Raw genomic sequence first — 27,239 nt, forward strand, 5'->3', positions numbered from 1 at the left:
TCTGCTGCTCCCTCCATGCCCCAGCCTCTAACAGAGGAGGGAACATCACAGGGCTGATTAACTCACAGCAAAGCACGAGCCAACAAAAAGCCAGACCCAGATCTACTGTAACCTCTTAAAATCTTTATTAATTTTTTTTCTTTTTTGTCATTTTTTCTTTTAAATTTAATTAGCACATGCATAAAGTGTCAACAGTTTGGGGTTAAGATGACATTTCTTGAACAAATGTAGTTACAAGCGGTGCCTCGGACCCGTCCAGGTTTCCTCTCTACCCTGTCCAGGAGGAAGCTCGAGGTCACCCCTCCCTTCCCATCCTTGTGTCACCACAGGCAGAACCCACAACACTGGGGAGAAATACACTTGTTCACATGTAGCAACTGGGCAGGGGAGATAGACACGGGCAGCAACATCTACTCACCTACTGACTAAGGGCACACGGTTACAGACCCCAGAGACAGAGAACATCTCCTCCCTCAACTCAGCTCTGAACAACGGGAGCCTCTCCTGGCCTGGAATGGGTCACCCTCCCTTGGGAAGGTGCCTGTCCTGCATCAGCTCCTCCTATCAGGTGGCAGATCTAAGGAGATAGAGTAATTTTTCTGCTGTGATTAAAAATGATCCTTTTGCAGGAGTGTTGGGATGCTGAGGTGTCCCTGTCCCCTCTGTGCCACCCCTGCAGAGCTGGGGACAACCTCCACAGAGAGCAGCCCTGGCTCTGGGCTCTGTGTGTGACCAGCTGGTGCCAAAAGGAGAGAAAACTGCTTTAGAAATGCCCATCTGGAGCTCTGGATGCTCTGCTCTGGGAGGATGGGTGCCCAGGGCTCCAGGAGATCTCAGAGTTTGGGTGGTGCAGAGGGGTCTGGGGGTCTGAGATGCTTTGATCTGCCTTCAATTCCCTCCAAAACAACTCCCCTGCAGCACCTGGCCTCCCCCAGGGGTGTCAGGGCTCCTGCTGGCCCCAGAGAGGATGGAAGGTGGAAGAAGATGGATGCTGTCCTGCTGCAGCAGCTGCCATTGGCCCAGCAGCCCCAGGCTGGACAGCAGGAGGAGGAGGAGGAGGAGGAGGAGGAAGGCTCTCCTGAATGCTTGCCCCATGACAGCAGCGACCCACAGCACGTGCATGTCCCACAGCACGGTGGTGACAGGGTTTGTCCCCTCCCCACAGCACGGTGGGGACAGGGTTTGTCCCCTCCCCACAGCCCTGGGCACTGTCCCCACGCCTTCCCCTGGGGACTGTCCCCATGGCTCCAGGCTGCTCAGAGGTCTCCAAGGCTGGAGGTAAATGCTCCCCAGGACACTGCTGTGGGAGGAGGATCCCAGAGGATCCCTGGGCAGCTCCAGGGTCCCAGCCCAGCTGAGCTCTGCCCATTCCCAGCCCAGGAGGCTCCAGAGGGAGCCCAGGAAAGGCACTTGTGTCCTGAGGAGCTGCCCTGGCCCCGTGGTGTCCCCAGCAGCAGCTCTGGGTCCCAGCCCAGCTCAGCATCACCCCAAACTCACGCCCTGCCTCAGGTCACCCCAACAAGTCAGGCAGCCCCAAAATTCAGGAAGTCTGTTAAGGTGAGGAGCCATCAGCCCCAATAGGCCCTGAAAATGCATTTTGAAGGAAAAGGTTATTGAAATTTGTGGGGATTTGAGCAGGTTGGGTGGGACTTGGTCTCATGGAAGGTGTCCCTGCCCATGGGACAACCAAACTGGAAATCCAAACAGTTCTGGGATTCTGTGATTTGCTTTCTTTACCTGATCTGCCATCCAAGACAACAAACACCAGAAAGAGCAGCCCCGTCTGTGGAAAACTGGCCAGAGCTACAGACAGAGCTGAAACATCTCAGAGTAAAATTAAATTTGGAGGGGGAGCAGAGAGGGGGGTGTTGATGCTCATGACTGATTTTTGGGGCCCTGGCAGGATTTCCAGGAGGAAATCATCAGCTGCTCTCCATGGCCTCACAGGAGTGTCCCTGCCTCCAGGTCCTCTCCCTTTTTAACACAAGATTTTTGGTTTTTCCATGGAGTCAGCAATCCCAGCTGAGGCACCAGGATTGCACAGCACCAGTGAGAGGTGAAAATCAATGGGATTTGAAACACTTGAGCTGGGGAGGGACAAAAGCACCTCCTGCAGTGGCAGGAAAGGCTCTCCTTGCTGCACTGGGGTGATGTGGTTATTGCTTTTCCTTAAACACCACTTTCCTGGGATTTCTGGAAGTGGTTCTGGTGGCACCTGCTTCACTCTGCTGCTGAGTGACTGGGAAGTGCTGCTGTGTCTGACCTTCCCTCTAGGTCTGAGGGAAGGAAAGGGAACAGTTTATCCTTCTGGAAATCACATGTGAGTTGTTTGTTTGCTTTTTTTGTTTTGTGGGTGGGTTAGGTTTTGTTGTTTATTTGCTTATTTTTAGATTTATTTATTTTTTTACATTTTATTTCTAGATTTCTTAACTGAACTACCCCAAATCAAAGGGTAAATGTTAAATTGTCCACCTTAATGGTTTATTCACTACAGTCTGTGGATCATGGATGGTCCAGAGGAGCTGCTGCCTTTTAACCTTGAAATCCAGCAGAAACAGCTGGGAGCTCACATCCTTTCCTCCCAGGTGTTTATTCTGCAGCACATTTTACCTTTATTCAATTTGAGGCTCAACACCAAAACCAAAAGGAGCTGCCCTGCCCTGGGGGATGCTCTGGGGCTGTACCCACCCAGGGATGAGGGAGAATCACAAAGGTGCCAGAAAGGCCCTGTGGGCACCTCCACCCCTCCCTGGCTGCACACAAGGTCAGAGCTTCTCTCTGGCTTCCCAAAGCCAGGGCAGAGCCTCTGGGACCTGAGCTTCTCCATCCTCACCTCCAGAAGGTTTTCCCTGAGGCCTGGCTCAGCTCCTTTGTGCCACAGCTCAGTCCCACATTGACCTGCAAAACAGATTTACCCCCTCACTGCCCTCTGTGGCTTTGGCCTGGCTGAGGTTTCCCCTGTGCAGGCTGATGTGAGCATGACCAACCTAAAATAACCAACCTAAAATGATGTGAACATAACCAACCTAAAATAACCAACCTAAAATGCTGGGCTGGTTCCTTTCTGCCTTATTTTCTCCTCTTTCTCTTAACCTTACACACAACCAAGAGCTGGAATTACCTGAGCTGAACCCCCCTGCAGTGCCAGTGTGCAGGGAAAAGCTCCTTTCACACCCACTGGGGCTCCCAACAGCCAGCAAGAGCTTTAATCCTGTTCCTGGGAGGAAGAAGAGGCTGGAGGCACCCAGGGACAATCCCTGCTGGGGATGCCCAGGGAGGTGAAGCATCAGTGCTGCTGTGGTGGCCTCAGGCTCCTGTCAGTGATTCTGACACCACTTTGGCTCCTGTCACATCAATTCTGCCTCAGGGACATTCTCCATGCAGCTCCTGCCTGGGGCTCCCCTCAGCAGGAGCCCAGCCCTTGCTGCAGGCTCTGGTGACACCCCCAGGGTGGTGACAGCACCAGGGTGGTGTCCTGCCCTGAGGACATCCTGCTGTCCCACCCTGCCTGTGGGCACAGCTCTGAAGGTTTTGGGGCAAACACCTCCTCCCTGAAGTTCTTAACTCTGGGGTTTGGTTTGGTTTTTATTAATTCCCTCCACCAGGAAAATACAGGCACATTTTTCACCTGGAGAAGGTGGAGCTTGAGAGAGTGAGCCTAAAATCCCTGGGGCTTGTCCAAAAAAATGAGATTCACACACAAAACCCCTTTGATTCTCAAAAAGATGGAACCATTCACAGTCTGGCTTTGGGCTGTGTCTGGAGGAGGAGGTTCCAGAGGCTGGGCCATGGTTGGTGACAGCCCTGAGGGCTTCCAGGCCATTCCCAGCCCACCGAGGCCATCCAGGGAGCACAGCTGTGTGGGGACAGGGACAAACCCAGCATGGCTTGGCTCTCCTGGGCTTTGCTCAGGCACTTCTGAGTGGGGAGTGGGGCAGGAGAGCCCCGGGGCTCTGTCACCAGCAGGGAGTGGCTGGTGCTGCTCAGGGGCCACCAAGGAAGGGACAACTGCCCTCGAGGGGCTGCTGGAGGGGAAATTCATGGGTGAGTGAGCATTTGAGGCTTCTAAAGTGCAGTGCAGGTTACATGGTCTTTGCTGTAGACTGTAAACTCCTCAGGACAGACTCCTTGCCCTTATTTTTATTTTATTTTTTTTTAATTTTTTAAATCTGTAAAGTGACATTCCAGCTGAGAAAAACCTTACCCCCTAAAGAACTACTGCTACAGGAAAAACAGGAATATTGGTGAAAGGAACAGCCTGTGCTTCCCATGGCCATCCCTGCTCCATCCACAAGGAAGTGGCACAGAGCTCCTGCCAGCTGGGGACCTCTGCAATGTCCCTCCAAAATGCCACCTCCAGTGCTGCCACCTGCCTCCCTCCAGCAAAACTCCCATTTGTTAAAGCTGAGGTGTTAATTCAGGCTCAGGGGAGTCTGCAAAGCTTCTGTGCAGGCTGTTGGGTGTCTGGGAAGGGAGAGAGAGGTGGAAAAGTGGCTGGGAGGAAATTTGAGGGCTCTTCTGTGCAAAGAGCTCTCTGAAGAAGCCAAGTTCAGCCCTAAGTTTGTCACTGGAGTGAGACCTCCCCAAAGGTGAAACAGCTGCAAAGGCAGGAGCCCTTGTGGGATGGGTGATTGCTCCTCTCTGGGTCTCTTCCCTGGGTGGGAAATTAGAAACTGGAAACTGCCCAGTCCTTTCTTCCTGCAGGACACTGATCCTTTGAGAGCCACCAGCACCACCAGCCAGCTCCATGGTCACTCCAAATCAGGAGACAATTGCAGGGGTGAACACTGCAGGACTTCCACCAACCCTGAGCAGGAGCAGCCTTCACACCTGCTGTAGCTTCACAGCTGTGCCACGGGCACAGTGCTCCCTGTAAAGTTCCTTTCCAGATGCACCTGGGATGTCCAAGAGGCTCCTGATGGACCTCAAGGATGACAGCCTTCCATTGACATCTCCAAGCAGAACCCAAATTTACTCATTTACTGTTCCACTGACTCCAGCCCAGCCCATTTGTATGGACATAGGATATTTCCCCCTGCTGTTGACAGCCATATTTATTATTTTATTTATTTTATTTTATTTCCCCCTGCTGTTGACAGCCATATTTATTATTTTTAATCTATGCCCATAAATTGGCAAGTAAGGGGAAGCAGATCAAATGGAAAGAGGAGCTCTCAGGAAATCAGTTGGACTCATTAAATGTTTGGCACTCTGTGATTCTCCTTTGGCAATGAAATGCCACTGCTATATTTCAGCAGGGAACACGATACCTTAATGTACAGGAGAACCTCCTCAGCCCAATTCTGGCACTCTTGAGACAGGAGAAATTCAATCATCTGTGACCTGGATTGTATTTTTTAACGTCTGCCAAGCTAGATAAAATACTTAAATATTCACTTTTATATCAGCCCACATGAGGATTTGAGCATTTCAGGTTGTGTAACTCAGCATGGCCTACTTTGGGGAGCGTGCACAGAAATAGGCACATATGTACAAACCACTGAGTGTGCAGCATGTGGGACAGACAGACAGTGTTAATTAGCATGGCACAGTCCCAGCAGCACAGCCCAGAGCAGCCAAGCAATTGGTGTCACTTCTGTTGGACTGCAGAGGTCACCTGAGCAAAAAGCAGGTGATTCTGCCCTAAATGAAGGTGGTGGAGCTGAGTCCCTCAGGGGATGGGCTGGCTCTGGCGGCACTGTGTCATTAATGCCACAGCCTTGAAGTCCTGGAGGTCCTTTCCCAGCTGAATGATCCCTGGTGCTGCTGGGAGGGTTGGAAGAGCTGGGTGAGCCATGGCCAGGCCAGAAATGGTGTCCAAACCCCCCTGAGGTCACTTCTCCACCAGCTCCCCCTCTGTGGGGTGAGGATGGGGGATCCCACCCTGCTACCAGGACAGCTGGAGGGTGTCCATGGCAGTTCTGCTCCCTGGAGAGGAGGGTGGGGATGTTCCCAGCCAGCTGGGAGGCCATGGAGCTGAGAATGTGAGCTGGGTTTGTGCTCTCAGGGGATTTCCTGCAGCAGAGCAGGGTGGGCTGGGGCTGCTGGGATGGGTGTTTGACACCAGTGGGGATGTGGTGTAAGGACATAAAGATGTGAGGGAATGGGGCTGAGCCTTTCCTGCCCCCCCTGGGGCTGCTGGGATGGGTGTTTGACACCAGTGGGGACGTGGTGTAAGGATATAAAGATGTGAGGAAATGGGGCTGAGCCTTTCCTGTCCCCCCTGGGATGGGTGTTTTACACCAATGGGGACGTGGTGTAAGGAATATAAAGATGTGAGGAAATGGGGCTGAGCCTTTCCTGTCCCCCCTGGGATGGGTGTTTTACACCAGTGGGGACGTGGTGTAAGACAGAAAGATGTGAGGAAATGGGGGTGAGCCTTGCCTGCCCCCCTGGGATGGGTGTTTGACACCAGTGGGGACGTAGTGTAAGAACATAAAGATGTGAAGAAATGGGGGTGAGCCTTCCCTGCCCCCCTGGGGCTGCTGGGATGGGTGTTTGACACCAGTGGGGACGTAGTGTAAGAACATAAAGATGTGAAGAAATGGGGGTGAGCCTTCCCTGCCCCCCTGGGGCTGCCAGCTGTGCATCTGCTCTGCAGGTGCAGCCTGAGTGACCTAAATGCCCTTTAGGGTCCCTCCCAAATTTCCTGTGATTGTCAAGCCCTTTGCCATGTCACAGCACCAGTCCAGCACAGGGTGACAGGGCCATGGGACAGCCCTGAGTGCCACACACCCACAGGGTCCTGCCCCAATTGCCACAGCCCCATGTGACACACACAGAGCAGCTGGGACACGGAAAGGAGGGACTGGATCTCTCAGGGGCCCTGGGCTGCTCTCCAGCTCCCACCAGTGCCACTGTCACATTTTCTGAAAAATCCCTTCACCAGGGTTTCTCTCCTGGGAAGCTGAGAAGCCTCAGAGAAGAATGAAAACAATAATTATCTGATTGCTTCTCCTGTGTTTTGCTGCTTTGGAGATTGTTTATCCAACATTTGAATTGGTTTTACTCCATGACCAATCACTGTCCAGCTGTGTTGGGATTCTGGAAGAGGTCACAGAGGTTTTCAGTAGTATCTTGTTAAACCTTCTGTCTGTATCTTTTCTCTATTCTTTAATATAGTTTAGTATAGCATTCTTTTATATAATATAAGTACATAAAATAATAAATTAGTCTTGTAAGAACATGGAGTCAGATTCTCAATTCCTCCTTCATCCTGGGGACCCTGAAAATCCCACAGACCAGGACTGGCTCAGCTGTGTAGTCTGGGACAGCCACAGAGCCCAGAATGAGTCCCCTGTGTCCCTGAGCCCCCTCCCAGGCCCAGGGGGGCTCCTCAGCTCTGCTGGGTCCCCACAGTGGCTCTGTAGCCCCTCCACCTCTGGAACACACAAGAGCAGCTCCACCAGCCCCTAAATTGCCTAAATAAACCAATTTTCTCTTTGCTTACACACTGTGTTGTGATTGTATCTATGTTAACAATGCCCCACCAGAAACTCCACCTTAAATGTTGCCCTGACTTTTTGCACTCCTGAATTTTTACACTGTCTCCTTCAAACCTGCTCCAGCCAAACCCCAGCTGCCTTCCCAAGGAAAGCAGCTCCTGGGCATTGCAGGGGCTCTGTAAAAACCTCCTGCAGCCATTTCCCTGCATCTCAGAGGGTCAACACCACAACCAAGAGCTCTCAGTGTGCACCAGGAATTTCCTGGCCACCTGCAGGGCACGGTGTCTCCCTGTCCCTCTGGTCACCCCTGCTCCTTGGGTTGTGCAGATGAGTTATTCCCTGTGTCCTGCTGCTTCTTGCCTTGCCCTCTCCCACATCCCAAATCCCTTCTGCAGCCCTGCTCAAGCCCAGTCAGCAGCACAGCTCCCAGCCTGGGTGTGGAGGTGTCACATCCAAGGGACAAGAGACCATTTTGTGCCACTCAGGAGGAGGGAGAGCTCCTGGGGGCATTTCACCACACCTGGCCATGAGGGGTTTGTCACTGGGGGCAAATGAGCAGATGTTTGGGACATTGCCCAACACCAGCATTTCCCAGGAAATCAGCAACCTGCTCTAGTGGAAGGTGCCCTTGGCAGGGGGTTGGAATGAGATGATGTCTTTAAGGTCCCTTTTATCCCAAACCATTCTAGGATTTTGTGAATTCAACCATCAGCATTTGGGTCTCAGCCATATCCTCCCACCTCTTTTGCAGGTCTGGCTGCTTCTACATAGCCAAAATCCTGCTGAAGCAGCCATCACCTGCAGGGCTGCTGGGAGAGGCAGGAACTGGGCACAGAGCTCAGCTTTCCCTGTTCAGGGACTTGTGATAGAGCTGAACACAAGGAGGGTCTGGGGACACCACACTGGCCAATCCACAGCTGGTCCTGGCCTGTTTTCCACAGGTGGGGAACCTCTCCCAGCTCTCTGCAGGTTTTCAATCCTTCCTGGGATATTTCCAGTATTTTCCACCCCTTTGCTCTGCCCTCCTCTGTGCCTCCTCCCTTTGTAGCTCTGTGAAAATCTTCCATGGATCAGGCTCTGTTTTGATGGGAAAACAGGTATTTTCAGTGCTGAAACAGGGGCTGGTCACCCAGCTCCTCCATCAGTGTCCAAATGTGGGAGAGAGGATGGAGCAGGATCAGGCAGGGGGAATCAGTGCCTGGCTCTGAGCTGATCCCAAATGTACAGGCACAGTTTGTGGGGCTGCAAAGTGCAAGTTGAGAGTTTACCTGAAAGCAGCAGATTGTCTGATTCACTTTTTCCCAAATCACACTGAAATGGTGCCATGCTAAGGCCAAGGAGAGCTGGGTTTGGGGGAGCTCCCTGGACACCTCTGCTCCTTTGCTGGAAAAGGCAGGACAGGCCCAGGCAAGGCTGGGTCTCCCTGCCAGCCACTCCAGCCTTGCCTTCCCTCTTTGCTCCTAGAAAACCAGCTCTGAGGGTGGATACAGGCTGAGGTCACCAACACCTTGGGCTGCTCGTGCAAGCTGGTCTGGTGGAGGGTGTCCCAGTTCTGGTTGGACTAGATGGGCTCCAAAGGTGCCTTCCTACCCAAAGCATTCCACGATTTTCCAGGGAGCAACAACACAAGGGTGTAACTGCTACTAAATGTGGTGCATTGCTCTGTAGGGAAGGAGGCTCCTGCTCACACCCAGCCTTTGGAGCTGCCTGACCCCAAAACCACCAGCAGCAGTGTCCCCAAGCCCACAAGGCCACCCCTGAGCTCCCGTGGTGGCACCAGCTGTGCAAACAAGGCTTCTTCTCCAGGAGCTTCTTGTTATCACAATTAACATTTAGCTGGAAAAGCACTGCTGCCTCTGGGGCTCCCTCCTCTCACAAAGCACACCCAGGGCCAGTCTCTGCTCTTGCTCCAGGTGTAAATCTATTAACCTGCCTTCAGAGAATTTTGGAAGTCATTAACTGTGAAAGTGCTGCTAATTTCTGCTCTCACTGCCTCCGAGGTGTTTCCTACCAGTGCTGCTGCTGCTGCTGCTGCTGCCCGAAGGGTTTTGGACATAGTGTAAAAGCAAAGCTCCTGACCGGGGCAGCGACGCTGGGGAAGGTGCCCATACACACCTGGAGGGGAGCAGGAGCCCCCTGGGGAAGGTGCCCATACACACCTGGAGGGGAGCAGGAGCCCGAGCCCGCCCAGCCGGGGCCCTCAGTCCGACCACTCGTTCTCATCCAGCTCCGAGTCGTCGTCGGACTCGCTGTACTCCACGGCGATGCGGCGCGACAGGATGGTGGCCACGTCATTGCCCACGGGCTCTTTCTTGGCCTCTTGTTCCCACTGCTCCTGCACCTTCCGGAGTTGGATTCCTACAGGAAAAGGGGGAAGGCTTCAGGGGGAGTGCACCCAGTGTGCAGCATCCCCCCCAGCTGTAAAGTGTTGGCTGAGACAAGAGCGGTGCTGCCCTGGTGGTTACAAAGTTATGTGGGAGGATAGGACAGGATGGGTAGGACAAGAGGGAAGGGTTGTAAACTGGGAGAGAGTAAGCTCAAATTGGATGTCAGGAAGAAATTCTTCCCTGCGAGGGTGGGCAGGCCCTGGCACAGGTTGCCAGAGCAGCTGTGGCTGCCCCTGGATCCCTGGAAGTGTCCCAGGCCAGGCTGGACAGGGCTTGGAGCAGCCTGGGATAGTGGGAGGTGTCCCTGCTCATGGAATGGGGTGAGCTTTAAGGTCCCAAACCATGCTAGGCTTTTATGAGTATCTATCATTACAAAGCTGTATCACAGAATAAAGCTCCTCCTCTGCTTCCACTCAGCCTGAAGATATTGAACCTTCTGAAAGGTTAAATTTACCACTTGACCTGAAGATTTGCAGGAAAGGGAAATGCGGGAGACTTTGGAGCACACCATCCACTACAGCCTGGGTGGAAGCCAGGGTGTCCAAAGGAAGCCAGGGTGTCCAAAGGAAAGGGAATGGGTGAGGATGGTGGGACCTTGCTGGGGGAATAAAGGCAGATCCATGCCTGGGAGTTGCCAGCAATCCGTGGGGCATCATTCTCCCTCCAGCCATGGAGATTGCATCTACACTGCCTTTATTCCCCTGGCGAGGTCCCACCATCCTCACCCATCACCTGCCCACCAAGAGCTCATCTTGCCCCCGGTGTCACCAGTGCCACCCAGCTGTGCCACCCAGCCCCGTGTCCCGGCCAGGGCGGTGTCCCACACTCACCCCTGCGGATGGCAGCCAGCAGGTCGCTCCGGGCGTCGCTCATGGGCATCAGCGGCACCTGCGGCTTGCGGGGCTCGGCGGGGGCCGGCGGCGATGCGGAGTGCGCGGGCGAGGCGGACACGGCCGGGGGCCCGGGCGGCGGCGGCGGCGGCGCCACCGGGGGGGCCATGGGCCCGCTCTGAGGCGGGGAGGCCGAGTAGGGCCCGGGGGGCGCGGGGGGCGGCGACGGGGCGTAGTTGGGGGCTGCGGCCGAGCCGGGGCCCAGCGCGGGGGGAGCCGAGATGGGGCTGTCGAAGGCGGTCTGCGCCGAAGGGATGACGGGCGGCGGCGGCGGCGGGGCCGGCGGCACGAAGTACTCGGCCATGGGCACCGGCTGCGGCCTGCAACGGGGGCACAGCGTCAGAGCCACGGGATCACAGAGCCCAGGGATCACCCAGTCCAACTCTGGGAACATCCCAAACAGCCCCACCCTGGGCATCCCCGGGAGCTCCGTCCACAGGCTCCTGGAGTCCCAGGTTTGGTGCTGGCACCATTCCCTGGGAATCAGCTCAGTGCCCCACGGCCCTCTGAGGGAAGAATCTTTTCTTGATAGCCAACCTAAACCTTGTCTGACACAGCTTCAGGCCATTCCCTCGGGTCCTGTCACTGGTCACCACAAACAAGAGACCAGCATCTGTCCCTCTGCTTCCCCTCAGGAATTTGTGGACTGCAATGATGTCTCCCCTCTGTCTCCTCCAGCTGAACACTCTAAATGCCCTTAACCACTCCTCACACAGCTTCTCCTCAAAGCCCTTTGCCATCTTCATGGCCTCCTTTGGAAACCCTCTAATATTTTAATGTCTTTTTTATATTGTGGTGCCCAAAATTGCCCCCAGTATTCAAGATGAGGCTGCCCCAGTGTAGATCAGAGCAGGAAATCTCCTGCCTTGCCTGGCTGGTGATGCTGGGCCTGATGTCCTCTAGGGCATACCTGGCCCTCCTGGCTGCCAGAGCACTGCTGAAGGATTTCCTATTACCCATCCAGCATCCATCACCCATCCCAGCACCCAGCTGCCTCCACTCTGGCTTGGTTTGCTCTGGACCTCAATGAAAGCTCTGTCCCAGAGTCAGAAGGGTGGTGGAGCTCTGTTGGTGGGATGGGCTATGGCTAATGCAGTGGTGGAAAGCAGGCAACACCCCAGGGGAAAACTCTCCATCCACCCTGCCCCATTATCTGGAATGACATTACCCCAGAAGTGCTCCTGACTGATTTGGCCCCTCACCAGCAGTTTTGAACCATGCAGGGCAGGTCTCTCCTCCTCCAACAGCCCAGAAATGAGAGGTCAGACCCCCACCAAGCCCCCCTTCCCTTGCACACCCCTCCATCAGCCAGCAGGCTGAAGCTTTACCCGTAATCCTTGACTAGGTGGGGTCTGGGCCCGTTGAGCACGGCCTCGGGGGGCGGCGGCGCGTGGGGCTGCTGCAGGCGGGTCAGGCTGTTCTGCCGGCTGCCCGCGGGCCTGAACCCGTGCTCGGGGGGCGTGGGGGCCGCCAGCCCCTCCTTGTGCTCCGCCGGGGCCAGGTGGGCAGCGGGGGCCAGCAGCTGGGCTGGGTGGTTGGGGCTGGCCGGGTACGAGTGGTCGGCAGCGTCCGACGCGTAGGACCTGCAGCACGGGAGAAGGCACTGTTGTACTCCTGAGGGAGCTCAGGGGTGGGTTTGGGAGTCGTCTGGGGTTCAGACAACAAAACAAGAACAGGCCATGAAAATATTGATGTACAAGACAGCAGAGTGAGAGCACAGGGGAGGACACAACAGAGCTGAACCACTCTCTTCCTTTAGCTGCGAAACAGAAAGTGCTCCAGTTTTATCCCAGTGCCAAGGCTCCTCCTGAGCTCCAGGGTGACACCTTGGGGACACCAGCTATCCATGAAGCTACCACAGGCTATCCAGCTATCCACAGGCTAACAACTGAACACCCCGACCCTGCTGTGGGCAACACGTCCCGCACAACGACGGAGAGGAAGAGCAAAGCAAAGGAGAGCCGTGAGCTGAAGGTGTAGGAGGTAGAACCTGCCTATTATCTGGGGACAGTGATCCTTCCGATGATGCCATGTGATAGGGGGATGGTGAGAACCTGTTATCCGGCCGGAACTCTTTATCATACGCCATCATGTTCCACTCCAGGCGCCGGTTGCGGGCTTTCCTCACTTTCTTCACCTCCCGGGTGGAGTCCTCCACCAGCCGCTGCTCCTGGGGGGACACAAAGCCATGGCTCAACCTCCAGCCTGGCCCAGATGCAGCCATCCTTCTGACGAAGGATGCACCAGGAGGAGGCTGTCCCCACGTCCCAAGCGCCCCTAGGTTCCCCTCCTGCCCCACCCACCTTCTGCCTGCGCTTCTCCTTCCTCTTGTCCTCTGTCGCCTGCAGCATCTTCTCCTTCCATAAGTTGAAGAAGTAGGAGGGGTCGGTGTAGAATTTGAGGCCATCCTTCTTGTCATCCCTGGGGGTTCAAAGGGCAGAGGGAGGGTTACCAGCCACAGGAGAAGACCCCCTGTTCCCCATCCCAAGGGCTTTGGGATGACCATGACCATGAGCTGCTGCCCCACCACAGACACATCCAACACAGCAGCCACCACCTGCAGGCCATGGACACATCCCAAGCGTCCCACACAATGAGGGGGCAGCACAGCACACAAATGGGGGCACACCTGACCCTTCTCATGGGAAGGACCCCCTTGGAACCCCAGGGAGAGCTGTGCCCATACCTGTAGGGTGTGAGGATGTTGAGGGGTGGGGGTTTGTCACAGCGCTGGTACATCTCCATCACCGGGTTGGGGATGGAGTTGCGGGACACCACCTGCTGGTTCTGCACCGTGGAGCTCTTGAAGGCTTTCCTCATGTTGATGTCCTGCAGCGAAACTGGGGGCACAGGAAGGACAAGGGATGAAGGGGTGGCCTCAGCCCAAGAGGACATCTGGACATCACCCCAAACCAGCCCCAGCCCCTCACCTTCCTCCACGGTGGAGTCCAGCTGCGTCACCTTGATGACCAGCAGGTCCACCCTCTCCTGCAGTGAGTTCATTCTCATGTAGAAGCTGTTGGCTTCATTGAACAGCTCTCCAAAGATGTCCTCTGCGTGCCTGCCTGGCAGGGGACAATGCACTTGTCACCACTGGTGGCTCGCCCAGCTCAGCCCATCCCTTGGAGCTGCCACCTCCCCCCTGGCTCTGTGGGTGCTCTCCCCAGCCTGGATCTCTGGGAGCTGAGCCTCAGCCTCTCCCAAAGTGCTGCAGGGAGGAAGGGGTGCCCAAATGATCACCCCTTTCCATAGACAGCAGCACCCACCGGGGCACAGAACATTCACAGTGCCCCAAAGAGCCCTTGGACCCATCAGGACAGATCAACAAAAAAAAATGACCAAAAAAACCCCACAACAAAACCTGGGGGAATTCAGCCCAGGTAGAAAGCCAAGAGGAGAGCAGTGGGGACAGTGCCACAGCAGGGAGGATCTGTAATTTGTTTCACTTTATCACTTCTTTTCCTGTATCTCTCAGTGCAGCTTACTTATTTAGGGTTATTTAGGTTTTTATTAGGATTATTCCTATCATGGAGCTGAGTGAGGTGTCTGGCAGAGCATTGCTGATACCTGTAGGCTACAGCACCCATCCCATCCCATCCCATCCCATCCCATCCCATCCCATCCCATCCCATCCCATCCCATCCCATCCCATCCCATCCCATCCCCCCAGATCCTCAGGGTTTCCTCCAATCCAAACAGTTTCCCAAATCAGGGCACTTTCAGAACCTCCTCAGAGCACTCCCCAGCTTGGTCATGTTTGATTCCCTTTTTCCCTGGACTGGGAGCCTGAGCAGACGTGGGTGATGCTCGTGTGAGCCACTGCACTCCAAGCAGATAGATCCCCACACCCTGGGTTTATTTTTCTGGGAGTATTTTAGAGCAGAATCTGCTTCTGGAGGTGTGTGAAAGAGGGGGGCCCTGAATAGCTTCTCTCTCTATTTCAAGTGGATATTCAGCATGAAATAGGTTGCCCCTGTTAAAGCTTCACCCTGGTGTGAGCAGTGCTCTCATGTTCCCCTTTCGTGCTGAGATCAGTCCCAGGGCAGGAGACAGCTGAGGGTTTAGACCTGTGATAGAGACCTCTCTTCCTCAAAAAGCTCCAACTTTTAAAAGAATAGCTTGAGATATTGTAAATCTTCACCTGGCCTTCCTATTTCTGGCCAAGTGGAGAAGCAAGGGGCTCCTGAAGGCTTTCCATCCCCCACTGCACAGACCAGCTGGGGGAGGAAAATGGGTGTCAAAATGGCACCAAGTCCCCATGTCAAGCTTGGCCAAAAAAACCCCAAAAAACTGAAAACCAAAAAGAAAACAACCAAAAAAACAAACCTATATATGTGTATGTATATATATAATTTTAAAACTCCAAAAATCAAACCTATTACATACAGTTTTAAAAATATAATAATATATAATAATAGTATAAAAGAATTTTTAAAAACAAATAATGACAATATTAATTTATTCTATAAATAATTAATTCTACAAAATTATATAAATAAATATATATATATATAAAATAAAATACAAGATAAAAATTTAAAAAGTAGGAGCATCCTCCTATTTCCAACAAACTGGATAATTCCCGCTGAGTTAGGAATGGCTGCAGCCCACATGGCTCTCACACAACCCTTGTTTCTCTGTTTGAAACTGATGGGAGTGACTGTGGCATCCCAGTGCCATGTCAGTGCCATCCCAGGGCTATCCCATTGCTATCCCAGTGCTATCCCATTGCTATCCAGTGCCATCCCAGCTCCATCCCATTGCCATCCCAGTGTTATCCCAGTGCTATCCCAGTTCCATCCCATTGCCATCCCAGTGCTATCCCTGTCCCATCCCATGGCCATCCCAGTGCTATCCCTGTCCCATCCCATTGCCATCCAGTGTTATTCCAGTGTTATCCCATTGCCATCCCAGTGTTATCCAGTGCCATCTCAGTGCCATCCCAGTGCTATCCCAGTTCCATCCCATTGCCATCCCAGTGCCATCCTAGTGCTATCCCAGTTCCATCCCATTGCCATCCCATTGCCATCCAGTGTTATCCCAGTGCTATCCCATTGCCATCCCAGTGTTATCCAGTGCCATCCCAGTGCCATCCCAGTGCTATCCCATTGCCATCCCAGTGTTATCCCAGTTCCATCCCATTGCCATCCCAGTGTTATTCAGTGCCATCCCAGTGCCATCCCAGTGCTATCCCTGTCCCATCCCATTCCCATCCCTGTCCCATCCCATTGCCATCCCTGTGCCATCCCAGTGTTATCCCAGTGTGATCCCTGTCCCATCCCATTGCCATCCCATTGCCACCCCAGTGCCATCCCTCTCCCATCCCATTGCCATCCCTTTGGCATCCAGCGCCATTCCAGTGCCATCCCTGTCCCATCCCAGTGCTATCCCAGTGTTACCCCAGTACCGTCCCTGTCCCACCCCGGTGCCCCCCTCCCCAGGTGGCTGTGCCTGACTTACTGAGGCTGCCCAGCTGTTTGATGATGGCAGCCAGGGTGCTGTTGGTGACACATTCCAGCTCGCTGGTCACGCCGTCGGGCAGGGCCCCCCGGCACAGGTGCCGGGGCTCGATGTTCCTCTTCACCAGCGGCATGGCGAGCCCTCAGCCTCTCCTGGGACAGCACAGCAAGGCAGGGACAGAGGGGGGAGCAGAGGGAACACCACAGATGAGCTTGAACAAAGCTTTGTGTGTTTTGAATTTTTTAAACAGCTCTGTCGCAGAATCCGACCCACCGATTTTCAGGCATTTTTCAAATAACTCACACCCTTGTTTTAATTAGAAACCCTGAGACTGGACAAATTGAAGGTCTTTTCTGATTAATCACTTGGATTAAAATCAAAAATCAAAATCAAAATTAAAATACAGAGTTTTTATCATTTGGCTGTTCCCCCACACTGCTGATCCAGGATGTTCCTGCTGCCCATGCTGGGACAGGCAGGCCCAGCAGGATTATCCCAAGCAGGGCTGATGCACACTGTGAGCACACAGGTGCCAGTGTGGAGGTGAGGACTTTGTTCTTACCTTTGTGCCACCGTATCCTCTCCCTGTCACCTCCCAGAGCTGCTCAAGCTCCTGTGCTGAGCCCTTCAGCTGGCCCCGAGCAGCCTCACACAGCCCAAAGAGAAGCCAGGCAGCGCTTGTAATGCCATTATTTCCAGCTCACTGCAGCCTCTCCAGGGTTTTATTTGTGCTCACACTACACTGAGACAAGCTGCTGTGGCCAGCTCATCCCAGCTCCCTGCCTGGCCCCACAGCATCACTGAGTGCCCCCACAGCTCCTATGTGCATCCCCACTGATATTTGGGTGCCCCACAGCATCCCTGGGTGTCTCCATAGCTCCTCTCTGCACCCTCACAGCATCTTTGGGTGTCCCCACAGCATTTCCAGGTGTCCCCATCGCTCTTTGTGCACCTCCACAGCATTTCTGGGTGTTCCCACAGCATTTATGGGGGTCTCCATAGCTCCTGTGTACAACCCCACAGCATTTCCAGGTGCCCTCATAGCTCCTTGTGCATTCCCACAGCATATTTGGGTGCCCCACTGCATCCCTGGGTGTCCCCATGGATCCTGTGCACTCCCACAGCATTTTTGGGTGTCCCTACAGCATCTCTGGGTGCCCCCACAGCTCCTGTGTGCACCCTCACAGCATCTTTGGGTGTCCCCACAGCATCCCTGGATGTCCCCTGCTCCACTGGTCTCCCCTGAACCGAGGATGGTTCATTTTCCACAGGGTTTAAGGAGATGTAGGGAGACCAAAGGCCTCACCTCACTGAGGGCACCCATGGGAGCTGCAGGAAAGGATGAAGGAGGGGCACCATGGGCTGTGGGGTGCTGGGCACAGAGTACCCCGCTGATGTAAAGGGTGAATGGTGGGAAACAGGCTGGGAAATGAGGCAAAAAAAGGAGCATTTATTATCCATGGGGGTGGAGACTGGGACTGGGACACAGACTCCGGGATGGGGGCACAGACCCTGGGACAGGGACAGGGACAGGGACAGGGACAGGGACAGGGACAGGCAGTCACCCCCCAGGCTCACTCAAGGGGGGTTTGGGTGCCATGAGTGCATCGAGGCTCAGCCCAGCTCCCAGAGCAAAGACAAGCTGGTGGCTGTGCTGATGAGGACCAGAGGGCACCAAGAGCATTCCCAGCGATCAGAATCCCCCTGTCGCACATCCCCACCCGCCCCATGTTCCCCAGAATGCCGGCAGCGAGCAGAGGCAGCTCCCGCCATGGCCGTGAGCGGAGCCAGCGCTGCTGCCCCGAGCGGAGCCAGCCATGTGCAGAGTTCACATTCTTTGGCCCCGGCAGCTCAGACTGAACAGTTTCCCATTGACAGCGCCCGGCCAGCGCTCCCAGCAGCGGCAGCAGCTCCTCCGCTGCTTTCAAATGCAAATCCCAGCTCTCCCCATGGAGGAGCCCCCAGCCTGTCCTCAGGGGTGCAGGGAAAGGAGCCGGGGGGATCCCCCGGGGCTCAGAGCGAACCCTGAGCCCTCCAGTGCTCCCCATGGCCGTGGTGATGTCCCCACTTCCCAAAAATCAAATTTCTGCCGGCTGTTTGTTCTGTGTGCCAGCATTTGCAGGGATGCACAACCCCTTCCCGGGCACCCCGAGCCCCCCAGGCTGAGTAAAGAGCTTCACCCCGAGCTGGTTTGATGTGTGCCCCCAAAAGCGGAGCCCTGGCACGTCCCAGGGCTGCAGCACTGCAGGGCACAGGGCAGAGCCCTTAACGAGCTGCAATTAGGGACAGGGAACAAAGAGCCATTCTCAGCATCCCCTGGGCCACAGCCACCGACACGGGCACTGGACACAGCCCTGGCACCCGGGGCTCTCTGTCCCTGCACAGGGCACAAATCCCTGGGGGGAACTGGGGCCACCTGAGCCCGCAGCCCCCACGGGGACCCTGGAGCAAAATGAAGGGAAAAAAGGGATTTTGTCATTTTGTGGTTTGGAACTTCCCAGCAGGGACAGATTGGAGGAGAGGCAGAAAGTGGGTGAGGGGTGTGATGGCAGCGTTTGAGTCTGTGCCATGGGAGGGCATCCCTGGAGGAGGAAAATCCCTTTAATCTCACCCCAAAGAGGCCAAACAAGACTCAGAGCTTGCAACAGAAGGAACCAAGGAGGAGTTTGGCACATTTTTATGCAAGGAGAGCCTGTAAAGGAAATTTTGACCAAATCACAGGAAGAGCTGCTTTCCAACCCCCTAATTAATGAAGAACAAGGATCAGAACCCCCTCAGAGAGCCTTCCCCTGACTAGAGTTCTCTCACCCTGCTGCACCAACAGCACCAAACCTCTGAGCTCTGCCTTGAAGTCCCAACTGCTCACCTAAACCTGCCATCTCTAGGCCTGTCCTGAGCCCAGTTCTCTGGTGGGGATGGGCTGCACGTGATTCCAGAGAGGCCAAGCTCATTTCTGTCCTCTGTGGCACATCCTGCTCACCCACCCAGAGGCTGCACACAAATCCTGAGCACTGAATGGGGCCAGAGCCCCAGCAGGGGATGCTGAGCTGTGCCCTGCTCCTCCTGCTATCACAGGTCATTCCCAGGACTTCAAGGAGGTGATTTTGGGTGGCAAAATCTTCTCCTCAGACTTTCAGGAAGAGGCTCCCAAGGGCAGGGATGGTCTGGGTGCAAGCTCCAGGATCATGTGCATGGATAAATCCCATGGGATTCTGCTGTGTCCTGAGTGGAAGGACACCAGGAGCCCTCGGTGGGAGGTGGGGTCAGGATGCAGGAGGAGGAAAATGGGAGCCACGAGCTCAGCAGGGTGAAGGCAGGAGAAACGGGACCAGCCAGGGGCTGGTTCAGGTTTCAGGTGCACTGTGGGGATTCTCCCATCACTCAGCTTTTCCCTGTGACTGGAGAGAGCCAACAGCCCTAAATCTTGTGCTGGGAAATGCCACAGGTGAGGGGAGACACCCAGAGCTCCCCACCTGCCTCCCAACCCCAGTGGTGCAGCTTGGAAGGGAATCAGCTGAGCTGACCAGGCAGGGGTGGACATGGGACAGAAATGAGCTGTTTGTGGTGCCCTGAGATGCTGATTTCCCCAAAAGGAACAAACTGCCAGCAGCACCCCAAATGCAGAGCTGCTGGCAGCACTGAGGGGCAGCACCTGCTGTCCCAGAGCAGTTCTGGGCAATAAGGGCTGTCCCAAACCAGCTCTGGGCAATAAGGGCTGTCCCAGCACAGCTCTGGGCAATAAGGGCTGTCCCACAACAGTTCTGGGCAATAAGGGCTGTCCCAGAACAGCTCTGGGCAATAAGGGCTGTCCCAGAACAGCTCTGGGCAGTGAGGGCTGTCCCAGAACAGCTCTGAGCAGTAACGGCTGTCCCAGAACAGCTCTGGGCTCTAAAGGCTGTCCCAGAACAGCTCTGGGCAATAAGGGCAGTGCCAGAGCAGTTCTGGGCACTAAAAGCTGCTCCTGTCCCTGCAGACCAGGCTGGGGATGCCTTGCAGCTGCTGGCCCAGGGGTGACCCCTGCAGCTGGCTCCTTCCAGATGTTATCCCTCACCTCAGCAGCACCAGCATCTGGCAGCTTAGATCCATCAGGGCAGAAAAGCAGCTCTCATTTTGTAAGAGGGTCCAAAAAAAGGATTTTTCCATCCAGCCATTGCCCCTTACATTCTGTGCCCTCACCCCCTCCCTGTCCCCAGAGCCACTCTGTCCCCCTGGGCTGTGATTTACATCCCAAAGGGGCCTGGAGGAGCAGGTGTGCTCTGGCGCCCTGCAGGGAGGGCCAGGCTGTGAGCACAGGTCTCTCAGGTGCTGCTGAATCCCTGGAGCAGAGTTCTGGCTTGGTCAGTGCCCAGCACCTGCAGCCCTGCTTGGGGTGGCATGAGAGAGAAGGGAGAGGTGTCCTGGCTCCCACCTTCCTTCTCTGAGCTGTGGTGGAGCAGGGAACAGTTCTGGGGGTTGTTTTCCTTCAGGAGACCCCAGGCTTGGGAGAGCAGCCATGGCAGAGGTGGGCAGCTCTTCCAAGCTGCAATCACCAGCTCCAATATTCCTGATGAGATCAGGGGTGCATGGAGCAGCAGGAATGAGGGAAACCTTCACTCTTCAGCCAGGAAAAGCCCAAGCTTGGATTTGGGGAGGATGTGGGTAAGTGTGTGATAAAGCAAACACCTCAGGACTGGGAGTTGGGGTCAGCCCTGCCCTGAGCTCAGCTCTAGGCCAGGCTTTGGGGCAGTCTGTTTGCTCAGCCCTTGCAATCAAAGCTCTTTCCCAATTTGGGCTTCCCAGGGTCCCTCTGAGCCCTGAGGAGCAGCACTGCCAGAACTGGAGGATTTTGCAAGGCAGCAAATCTTTGGTTGGATGCCAGGAGCCAGAGTAGAGAAAAAACCAGGAGATATGTGGAAAAACCTATTAACCTTGAACAAAAAAAGTGAATATTAAACAAACAAGAAGTGCCACAGCTCCTGGTGGCTGCTCAGGACCCTGTTTTGGTGCAGAACCCTTGGAATGGAGAGGTGAGGAAGGGCTGGGGGCAGGAGGGGGCACAAAGCAGTCCTGAAATAGTGAAAGGAGCAACAAAATCCCTGAATGTGAAGTCAGGGAAAGGACAAGAGGCAGAGCTGACACTCAGTGGGGCTTGCAGGTGCCTGAAGGAGCTCATCCTGTGGAGTTTGGCAGGATGGATCTGTAGAGAAGAGGGCTGGGAAGGATCTGGGGGTGTGTGATGCCTCTGAGCAGCCAGAAATAGGTGGAAGGTGTGAAAGCAGCAGCTTCTCGAGGTGCTGATTTGAGGAGCTCTGCCACAGCGTGCTGGAAACCAGCGTGGGATGGTTCAGAGAGCAACAGCACAAACCTGCAGAGGGCAGAGAGGCCACAGCAGCACCTCATGGCTGGGGACAACCTCTGGTTCAGGTGGCCCCAAACTCCTGCTGTCCTACCAGTGGGAAGAACAAAACCTACAGGGCTTCTCAGAGCCTTCAGGGGCTGCAGTTTTGTTGTCTCAGGAGAAATCCAGCCAGGAAACGCTGTGCAGGTGGCTCTTTGTGGTGCAGGGAAAAGCCTGCCTGGGAGAGCTGGGCCAGATCTGCTGATTTGCCTCCCACAAAATGGAGCTGCACCACAAGGACTCGCTGCTCTAATTTACAAAATGCATCTGCCACCACTTCTTCATTTGCTGGCAGCCCAAATGCCTGAGAGCAGCACCAGCATGACAAATGTCACTGCTCCCTGGGAAGGTGACCATTGCTCCAGAGCTGTTCATTAAATGTATTAAAACCAGCTGGATCCTGAGTGCTCCTCTCGCTCCAAATGAAGCAGAGGGCAGGACTTCAGTGAGAGCAAATCCTCAGGGTGGCACTGGGGGCTGGTGGGCATGGGGGAAGCAATGGCACTGCCTGCCCCTTCCCTGAGAGCCCTGCATCCCACAGGAGCCTTTACAAATGGTCTGGGGCCACAGAAACCCCACTCTGGGACACAGTGGCTCTGGGGGCAGGGAGAGGATGAGGGCACAGTTAAACACGTGGGAAGCTGTTGCAAAGAACCTCAGGAGCAGTGGCTGGATGCAAAATCCCTTTTTTTGGACCCTCTTACAACATGAGAGCTGCTTTTCTGCCCTGATGGATCTAAGCTGCCAGATGCTGGTGCTGCTGAGGTGAAGGAAAACATCTGGATAACATCCCAGCCCACTGCAGGGTCAGCAAAGCATCAGGTGGGAAAATGCCTTGGAGACTGGAAACCCCAGGGTGTGGGATGGAGGTTTTGTCCCCCATTCCCAGGATATCAGCACAGGGGGGCTGGAAACCAGGGCTGGGGCTTGCTGTGAAATGAGTGGAGAGGTCTCAGCCCTGGGTGGCACAGAGGGATTTTTGCTGCTGGCCAAAACAGATTTGGGTGGAGCTGGGGAAGAGCCAGGCCCTGGTGCCAAAGGGGGGAGAGAGCTGGGTCTGGCTGGCCCTGGGGCACAGCTCCATCACTGCTGAGCCACGACCTGTGTCCCACAGCCCTGACCTGTGTCCCACCTGGCAGTGCTGTTTCTGCCTCCCCCTAGTCCCTCCACAGCTCCTCCTTTGTGAGCTCCCCCACGGCAGCTCCAGGGAGGCTGCACTTCACAGCAAATGCAACACAACCTTAAATCATAGCTAAAAATATTCCTCAGGAGCTTGATTAGTAAATGCCACCGTTGGTGGCTTGGTTTGGGGGATTTTTCCCCCCTCCTTCTACTGTAAAATGTTTCAGCCCCAGGAGCAGCACCTGATGGAGCTGTCCCTAAGCCCCAGCATTCCCCAGGGCTCTGCAGCACCAGCCCTGCTCAGGAGGAAGCCATAAAATCAGGAGGCTGCCATAAAAGCAGCTGCTGTTACCCCAGGTCAGTGCAGGAACCTCATCCTGCTGTGAGCCTGGTTTAAAGCAAACAGGCTCCCACAGGGGTTTTAGCTAAATGATGTTTCTTTTAGGGTAGGTGAGAGCAAATGCTGTAAATGACAGAACCACAGGAGGGTTTGGGTTGGAAGGGACCTTTAGGATGATCTCATTCCTCCAGGGACACCTTCCACTGTCCCAGGCTGCTCCAAGCCCCAATGTCCAGCCTGGCCTTGGGCACTGCCAGGGATCCAGGGGCAGCCACAGCTGCTCTGGGCACCCTGTGCCAGGGCCTGCCCACCCTCACAGACAAGAATTTCTTCCTAACTTTTAACCTAAATCTCTCCTCTTTTGGTTCAAAGCCATTCCCCATTGACCTATCACTATTGCCCCCTGGAAAAAGCTTTTCCCTCCTTTTGATAAGCCCCCTTTAGTTGCTGGAAGGGGCTCTGAGGTCTCTCCAGAGCCTTCTCTTCTCCAGGCTGAACAACGCCATCTCTGGCAAGCGGATTTTCAGGCAGTAGCTTTCCTTGGGGTTCAGTTAACAGGGAGTTTGGGTTCTGTTGTTTGATTTCTCAGAAATGGGGAGCCTTCAGTGTCCCCTGGCACTGCTCATGGAGCTGAGGCCACTTCTCCAGGTCCTTCCCATTCACCCTTGGCTCTGTCTCTGCTGTGGATACAGATCAGAGTATCCCTATCCACACAAAATCCATGCAAAAATAACCCATCCATCCCAATATCCTACTGCTGAAGGGGAGAAGGAGGGGGAAAGCTGTGGATGAAACAGTGCAGGACTCTCCTCCATCACCCCCTGGCTGCTCCTGCCCGGTTCCGTGCGGGAATGCCCGGGAGCGGCGGCGCTGCCTTGATGGGCACAGGAGGCGTCAGGGGCCGGGCTGTGGGAACAGCACCGACCTCAGCTCTGCTTTGGCTGCAAGAGATCCCTGCTGGCCCAGGAATCATGTGTTGTTTTTAATGACTCCATCACCAAAGGAAAATCTTCAATGACAGCTTTTTTTCCCTTTTGTGCCCAGCTCATTACCAGAAGGATCTCCCTCGCTCGCCGCCGGGCTGTGCGGGCAGGAGGCTGCTGAACAAACCAGCCTTTTTCTCCGCAGCATAGAGGGAGCTTTGATAAAGCGGGGAAACCCTCGGCCAGCAGCGAGGGGCTCTCTGCAAACCCTCTGCTGCCTTTGGGAACAGCCGCGGGCAGGGCTGGCATCTCCAGCCTTGGAGCAGAGCTGCTCCCAGGCAGCCCCAGGCTGCTCCCTGCGGGGCTGGGCTCTGCCTGCCGCTCCCCAGCTGGGCTTCCCCACCACTGCTGGGCCCTACAAACCTGCGGGTGGATGTGGGGAACAGGGGGCAGATGCCAGCCTGGAGCTGGCTGCAGCCTCGCTGCTCAGAGACGTGCGAAATGCCGCGGGGTGCAGCTCACAGGGTGGCTTTTTGGATGAGCAGCTCTGCAAAAAAAAGGAAAAAAAAAAAAAAAAAGAAAAAGCGTTCTTGCTTTTCTTTTTTTATTTCTTAACACTTCTGGCTCGAGGGCTGTTGTTCGTAACTTGTCAAGATCTTGGCATCGGCGGCTGATTTGTCATCCGCCATAAAATGGAGGATGAGCATCTTTGGTTCAGAACTGGGCCAAGGGAGATGACAGCTCAAAGCAAAATATGCTTCAGCTCCAGTTTGCTCTGTGGGCTCCGGCTCCCGGGGAGAGGAGCGGACATTTGGGGTCTGAGTGCATCGCAGCGCTCTGGGTAAGAGCCCTTCTCCTGCTCCGCGTTTGCGACAGCACAGCACGGTGCACATTAACCCTGTGCCTGCCAGAGCAGCCTGTGCTGGACCGATGCTGCCACGGCCCTGCCCTCCTCACCGAGCTGTCACCCTGGATGCCACCGACATATTCAAATACCATCAAAACACCATTTTAAACAATAAAATTACCCCAGCAATCTCTTTAAAACCCAGGCAATGAGCTGCAGGTGCACATTAACCCTCTGCCTGCCAGAGCAGCCTGTGCTGGACCGATGCTGCCATGGCCCTGCCCTCCTCACCGAGCTTTTACCCTGACAGCTACCGACATACTCAAATTCCACCAAAACACCATTTTTTACAAGAAAATGACACCAGCAATCTCTTTAAACCCCAGGCAACGAGCTGCAGCGTGAGGGGTGTGCCTTGGCACGCTGAAGTTTGGCAGATGAATTATGAATCCTGCCATTCCCGAGCTGCCCGCACATCCCGGCGCTGCTCTCCCATCCCTTCCCCTCCTCCGGCAGCGTGTCCGGCCACACGGAGCAGCCAGCAGCTCCCTCAGAAAGCATCTCAAGCCGCAGGTAATGCATCCATGGCGCTGACACCACCACGAGGCAGCGAGAACTCGAGTTTGAAGCGAGAAAATCAAAGCTGCCTGCAAGTAGCTGAATCACGGAGCGTGGAGGCCCAGGCTCGGCAGCTCTGAGGGGCTCTGAGCCCACCTGCAGCTCTGCCCAGGGGGTGCCCCGGCCTGGGGGGGTCACCAGGGGGGCTCTGAACCCAGCGGGGCTCCAAATGCCGGGGAGGGCACCAGGATGGGGATGGAGGGTGGGCCATGCATGACAGGTGACAGCAGGCTGTGCCCTGCTCAGCGCTGTCCCCGCTGTACCCCCAGCCTCACATCGGCCTGCAGAGCCCCCCCGGAGCCCCCCAGTTCCCCAGCCAGGGGTGATGAGCCCTGCCCTGCGCTGGCTGTGGGAGCACAGGCAGCCGTGGGCCCAGCGTATCCCGCACAGCGATGTGAAGATGAAGGATCCTCCCTCCCCAGGATGGCAGGTGAAGCCCCCCCGCCCCCACCCCGCCCCCGTGCGAGGTGCAGAGCAGCCGGGTCCCCTCCCTCTCCATGCAGGGATGCGAAGTGACAGCACACACCCCCCCTCCCCAGCCTGAGAGGGTGCAGAGAGGCCCCGAGCCCCGCGGTGCGATGTGCCAAGCGCTGCCGGGATCCTCCCCCCGCCATGGGAGCGTGCGGAGCAGCCTGAGCCCCCTCCTCCCCTCCAGGCAAAGGTGAAAACGCGGAGGATCCCCCCCCACCCCCAGGCCATGAATAGCTGCAAAGTGGAGAGACCCCCACGCGGGGATGAGAGGCAGCTTGGACAGCCCCTTCCCAAAGCAAGGATGGCAAGGATGGGAAGGGATGGAGGACAGCCCCCCGCCCCCGGGCACCGATGCAAAGCTGGGGGGATGCAGCAAAACGGGGATGCAGAGCGGCCCCAACCCCCCCGCAAGGATGCGAAGGGACGGAAGGACCCCCCCGAAAGGATGTGAAGGGATGGAGGATCCCCCCCGAAAGGATGAAAAGGGATGTGGAGCATCCCCCCGCAAGGATGTAAAGGGATGGAGAACCCCACCCCCGCAAGAACCCCCCCACCACCGGAAAGATGTAAAGCAGCAGAGCATCACCCACCCCCCGCGCCAGGATGCAGAGCGGTGGGAGATCCCCTGAACGCAACGACGCCCCCCCAAAGGATGAAAAGGTGCTGGAGACCCCCATCAAAAGGGCGCAAAGCCCCCCGTGCCCCGCGAAGGGATGTGCCCCCCTGGCGCTCACACCTGCGGGCACAGGGACCCCCCGCTCTCCCTGCGCCGCGCCATCCCCGCATCCCCCGCGCTCACCTCCGCTGTGCTGGGGAGCCGGGCCGTGTCTCGGCGGGGCCGTGCGGGGCCGTGCGGGGCTGCGGCCGCCGCCGCCGCTGCCCGCGCCCCGCGCCCCGCTCCGCCGGCTCTGCCCGCGCTGCCCGCGCCGCTCCGCAGTGCGCGCACGGCGCATGTGCCCGAGCCCGCCCCCGCCCCGCTCCGCCCCTGCCCCAGCCCGGCACCCCGAGACAGCCCCGAGACAACCTCGACCCACCCCGGCATCCCCGAGCCATCCCCGGCACCCCGAGCCAGCCCCGAGCCACCCCGGGCTAACCTGGCACCCCCGGGCCACCCCGGCACCCCGAGGCAGCCTGAGCCAGCCCCGGCACCCCCGACCCAACCCGGCACCCCTGAGCCACCCCCGAGACACCTCGGCACCCCCGAGACACCCCTGAGCCACCCCGGAGTCCACCCGGCACCCCCAAGCCACCCCGGCACCCCGAACCCACCAGGGCACCCCGGAGTCAACCCGGAATTCCGACCCATCCCCGAGCCACCTCGGCACCCCGGAGCCGCCCCGGCACCCCGAGCCATCCCCG

The 27,239-nt window shown here is 56.0% G+C and overlaps 1 protein-coding gene across 4 annotated transcripts; it reads right to left on the reverse strand.

Annotated features, from left to right (window-relative positions):
• Nucleotides 1–103: 103 nt before the first annotated feature.
• Nucleotides 104–26,797, reverse strand: LOC135447873 (actin-binding protein WASF3-like). 4 transcript variants are annotated; one of them, XM_064713047.1, is made up of 11 exons: nt 26,680–26,781; nt 24,368–24,491; nt 16,183–16,334; nt 13,653–13,787; nt 13,409–13,562; nt 13,026–13,143; nt 12,717–12,892; nt 12,051–12,305; nt 10,663–11,042; nt 6,557–9,803; nt 104–6,463 (listed from the first exon to the last, which is right to left on the reverse strand). In XM_064713047.1, exons 3-10 carry the CDS (start codon nt 16,313–16,315, stop codon nt 9,646–9,648), a joined length of 1,509 nt encoding a protein of 502 aa, XP_064569117.1. In that variant the 5' UTR covers nt 16,316–16,334; nt 24,368–24,491; nt 26,680–26,781; the 3' UTR covers nt 104–6,463; nt 6,557–9,645. The 4 variants fall into 4 exon arrangements, with proteins under 4 accessions (XP_064569117.1, XP_064569119.1, XP_064569118.1 ...); XM_064713049.1 differs by lacking the exon at nt 24,368–24,491 and having other exon boundaries at nt 12,777–12,892; nt 26,680–26,797; XM_064713048.1 differs by lacking the exon at nt 24,368–24,491 and having other exon boundaries at nt 104–6,379; nt 26,680–26,797.
• Between the last annotated feature and the right edge of the window lie 442 nt (nt 26,798–27,239).

This window comes from Zonotrichia leucophrys, chromosome 4A (assembly GCF_028769735.1).
Source record: "Zonotrichia leucophrys gambelii isolate GWCS_2022_RI chromosome 4A, RI_Zleu_2.0, whole genome shotgun sequence".
Lineage (NCBI taxonomy): Eukaryota > Metazoa > Chordata > Aves > Passeriformes > Passerellidae > Zonotrichia > Zonotrichia leucophrys.

Bases quoted from the DNA above. Each gene is read 5' to 3' on its own strand.
- LOC135447873 (XM_064713048.1), bottom strand. From the start codon at position 16,315: ATGCCGCTGGTGAAGAGGAACATCGAGCCCCGGCACCTGTGCCGGGGG. The intron at 13,144-13,408 runs GTATGGGCACAG...TTGAACCCCCAG, and splicing joins AACATCCTCACACCCTACAG to GGATGACAAGAAGGATGGCC. The intron at 12,306-12,716 runs GCAGGTTCTACC...CCCGTGCTGCAG, and splicing joins TCACTGTCCCCAGATAATAG to GTCCTACGCGTCGGACGCTG.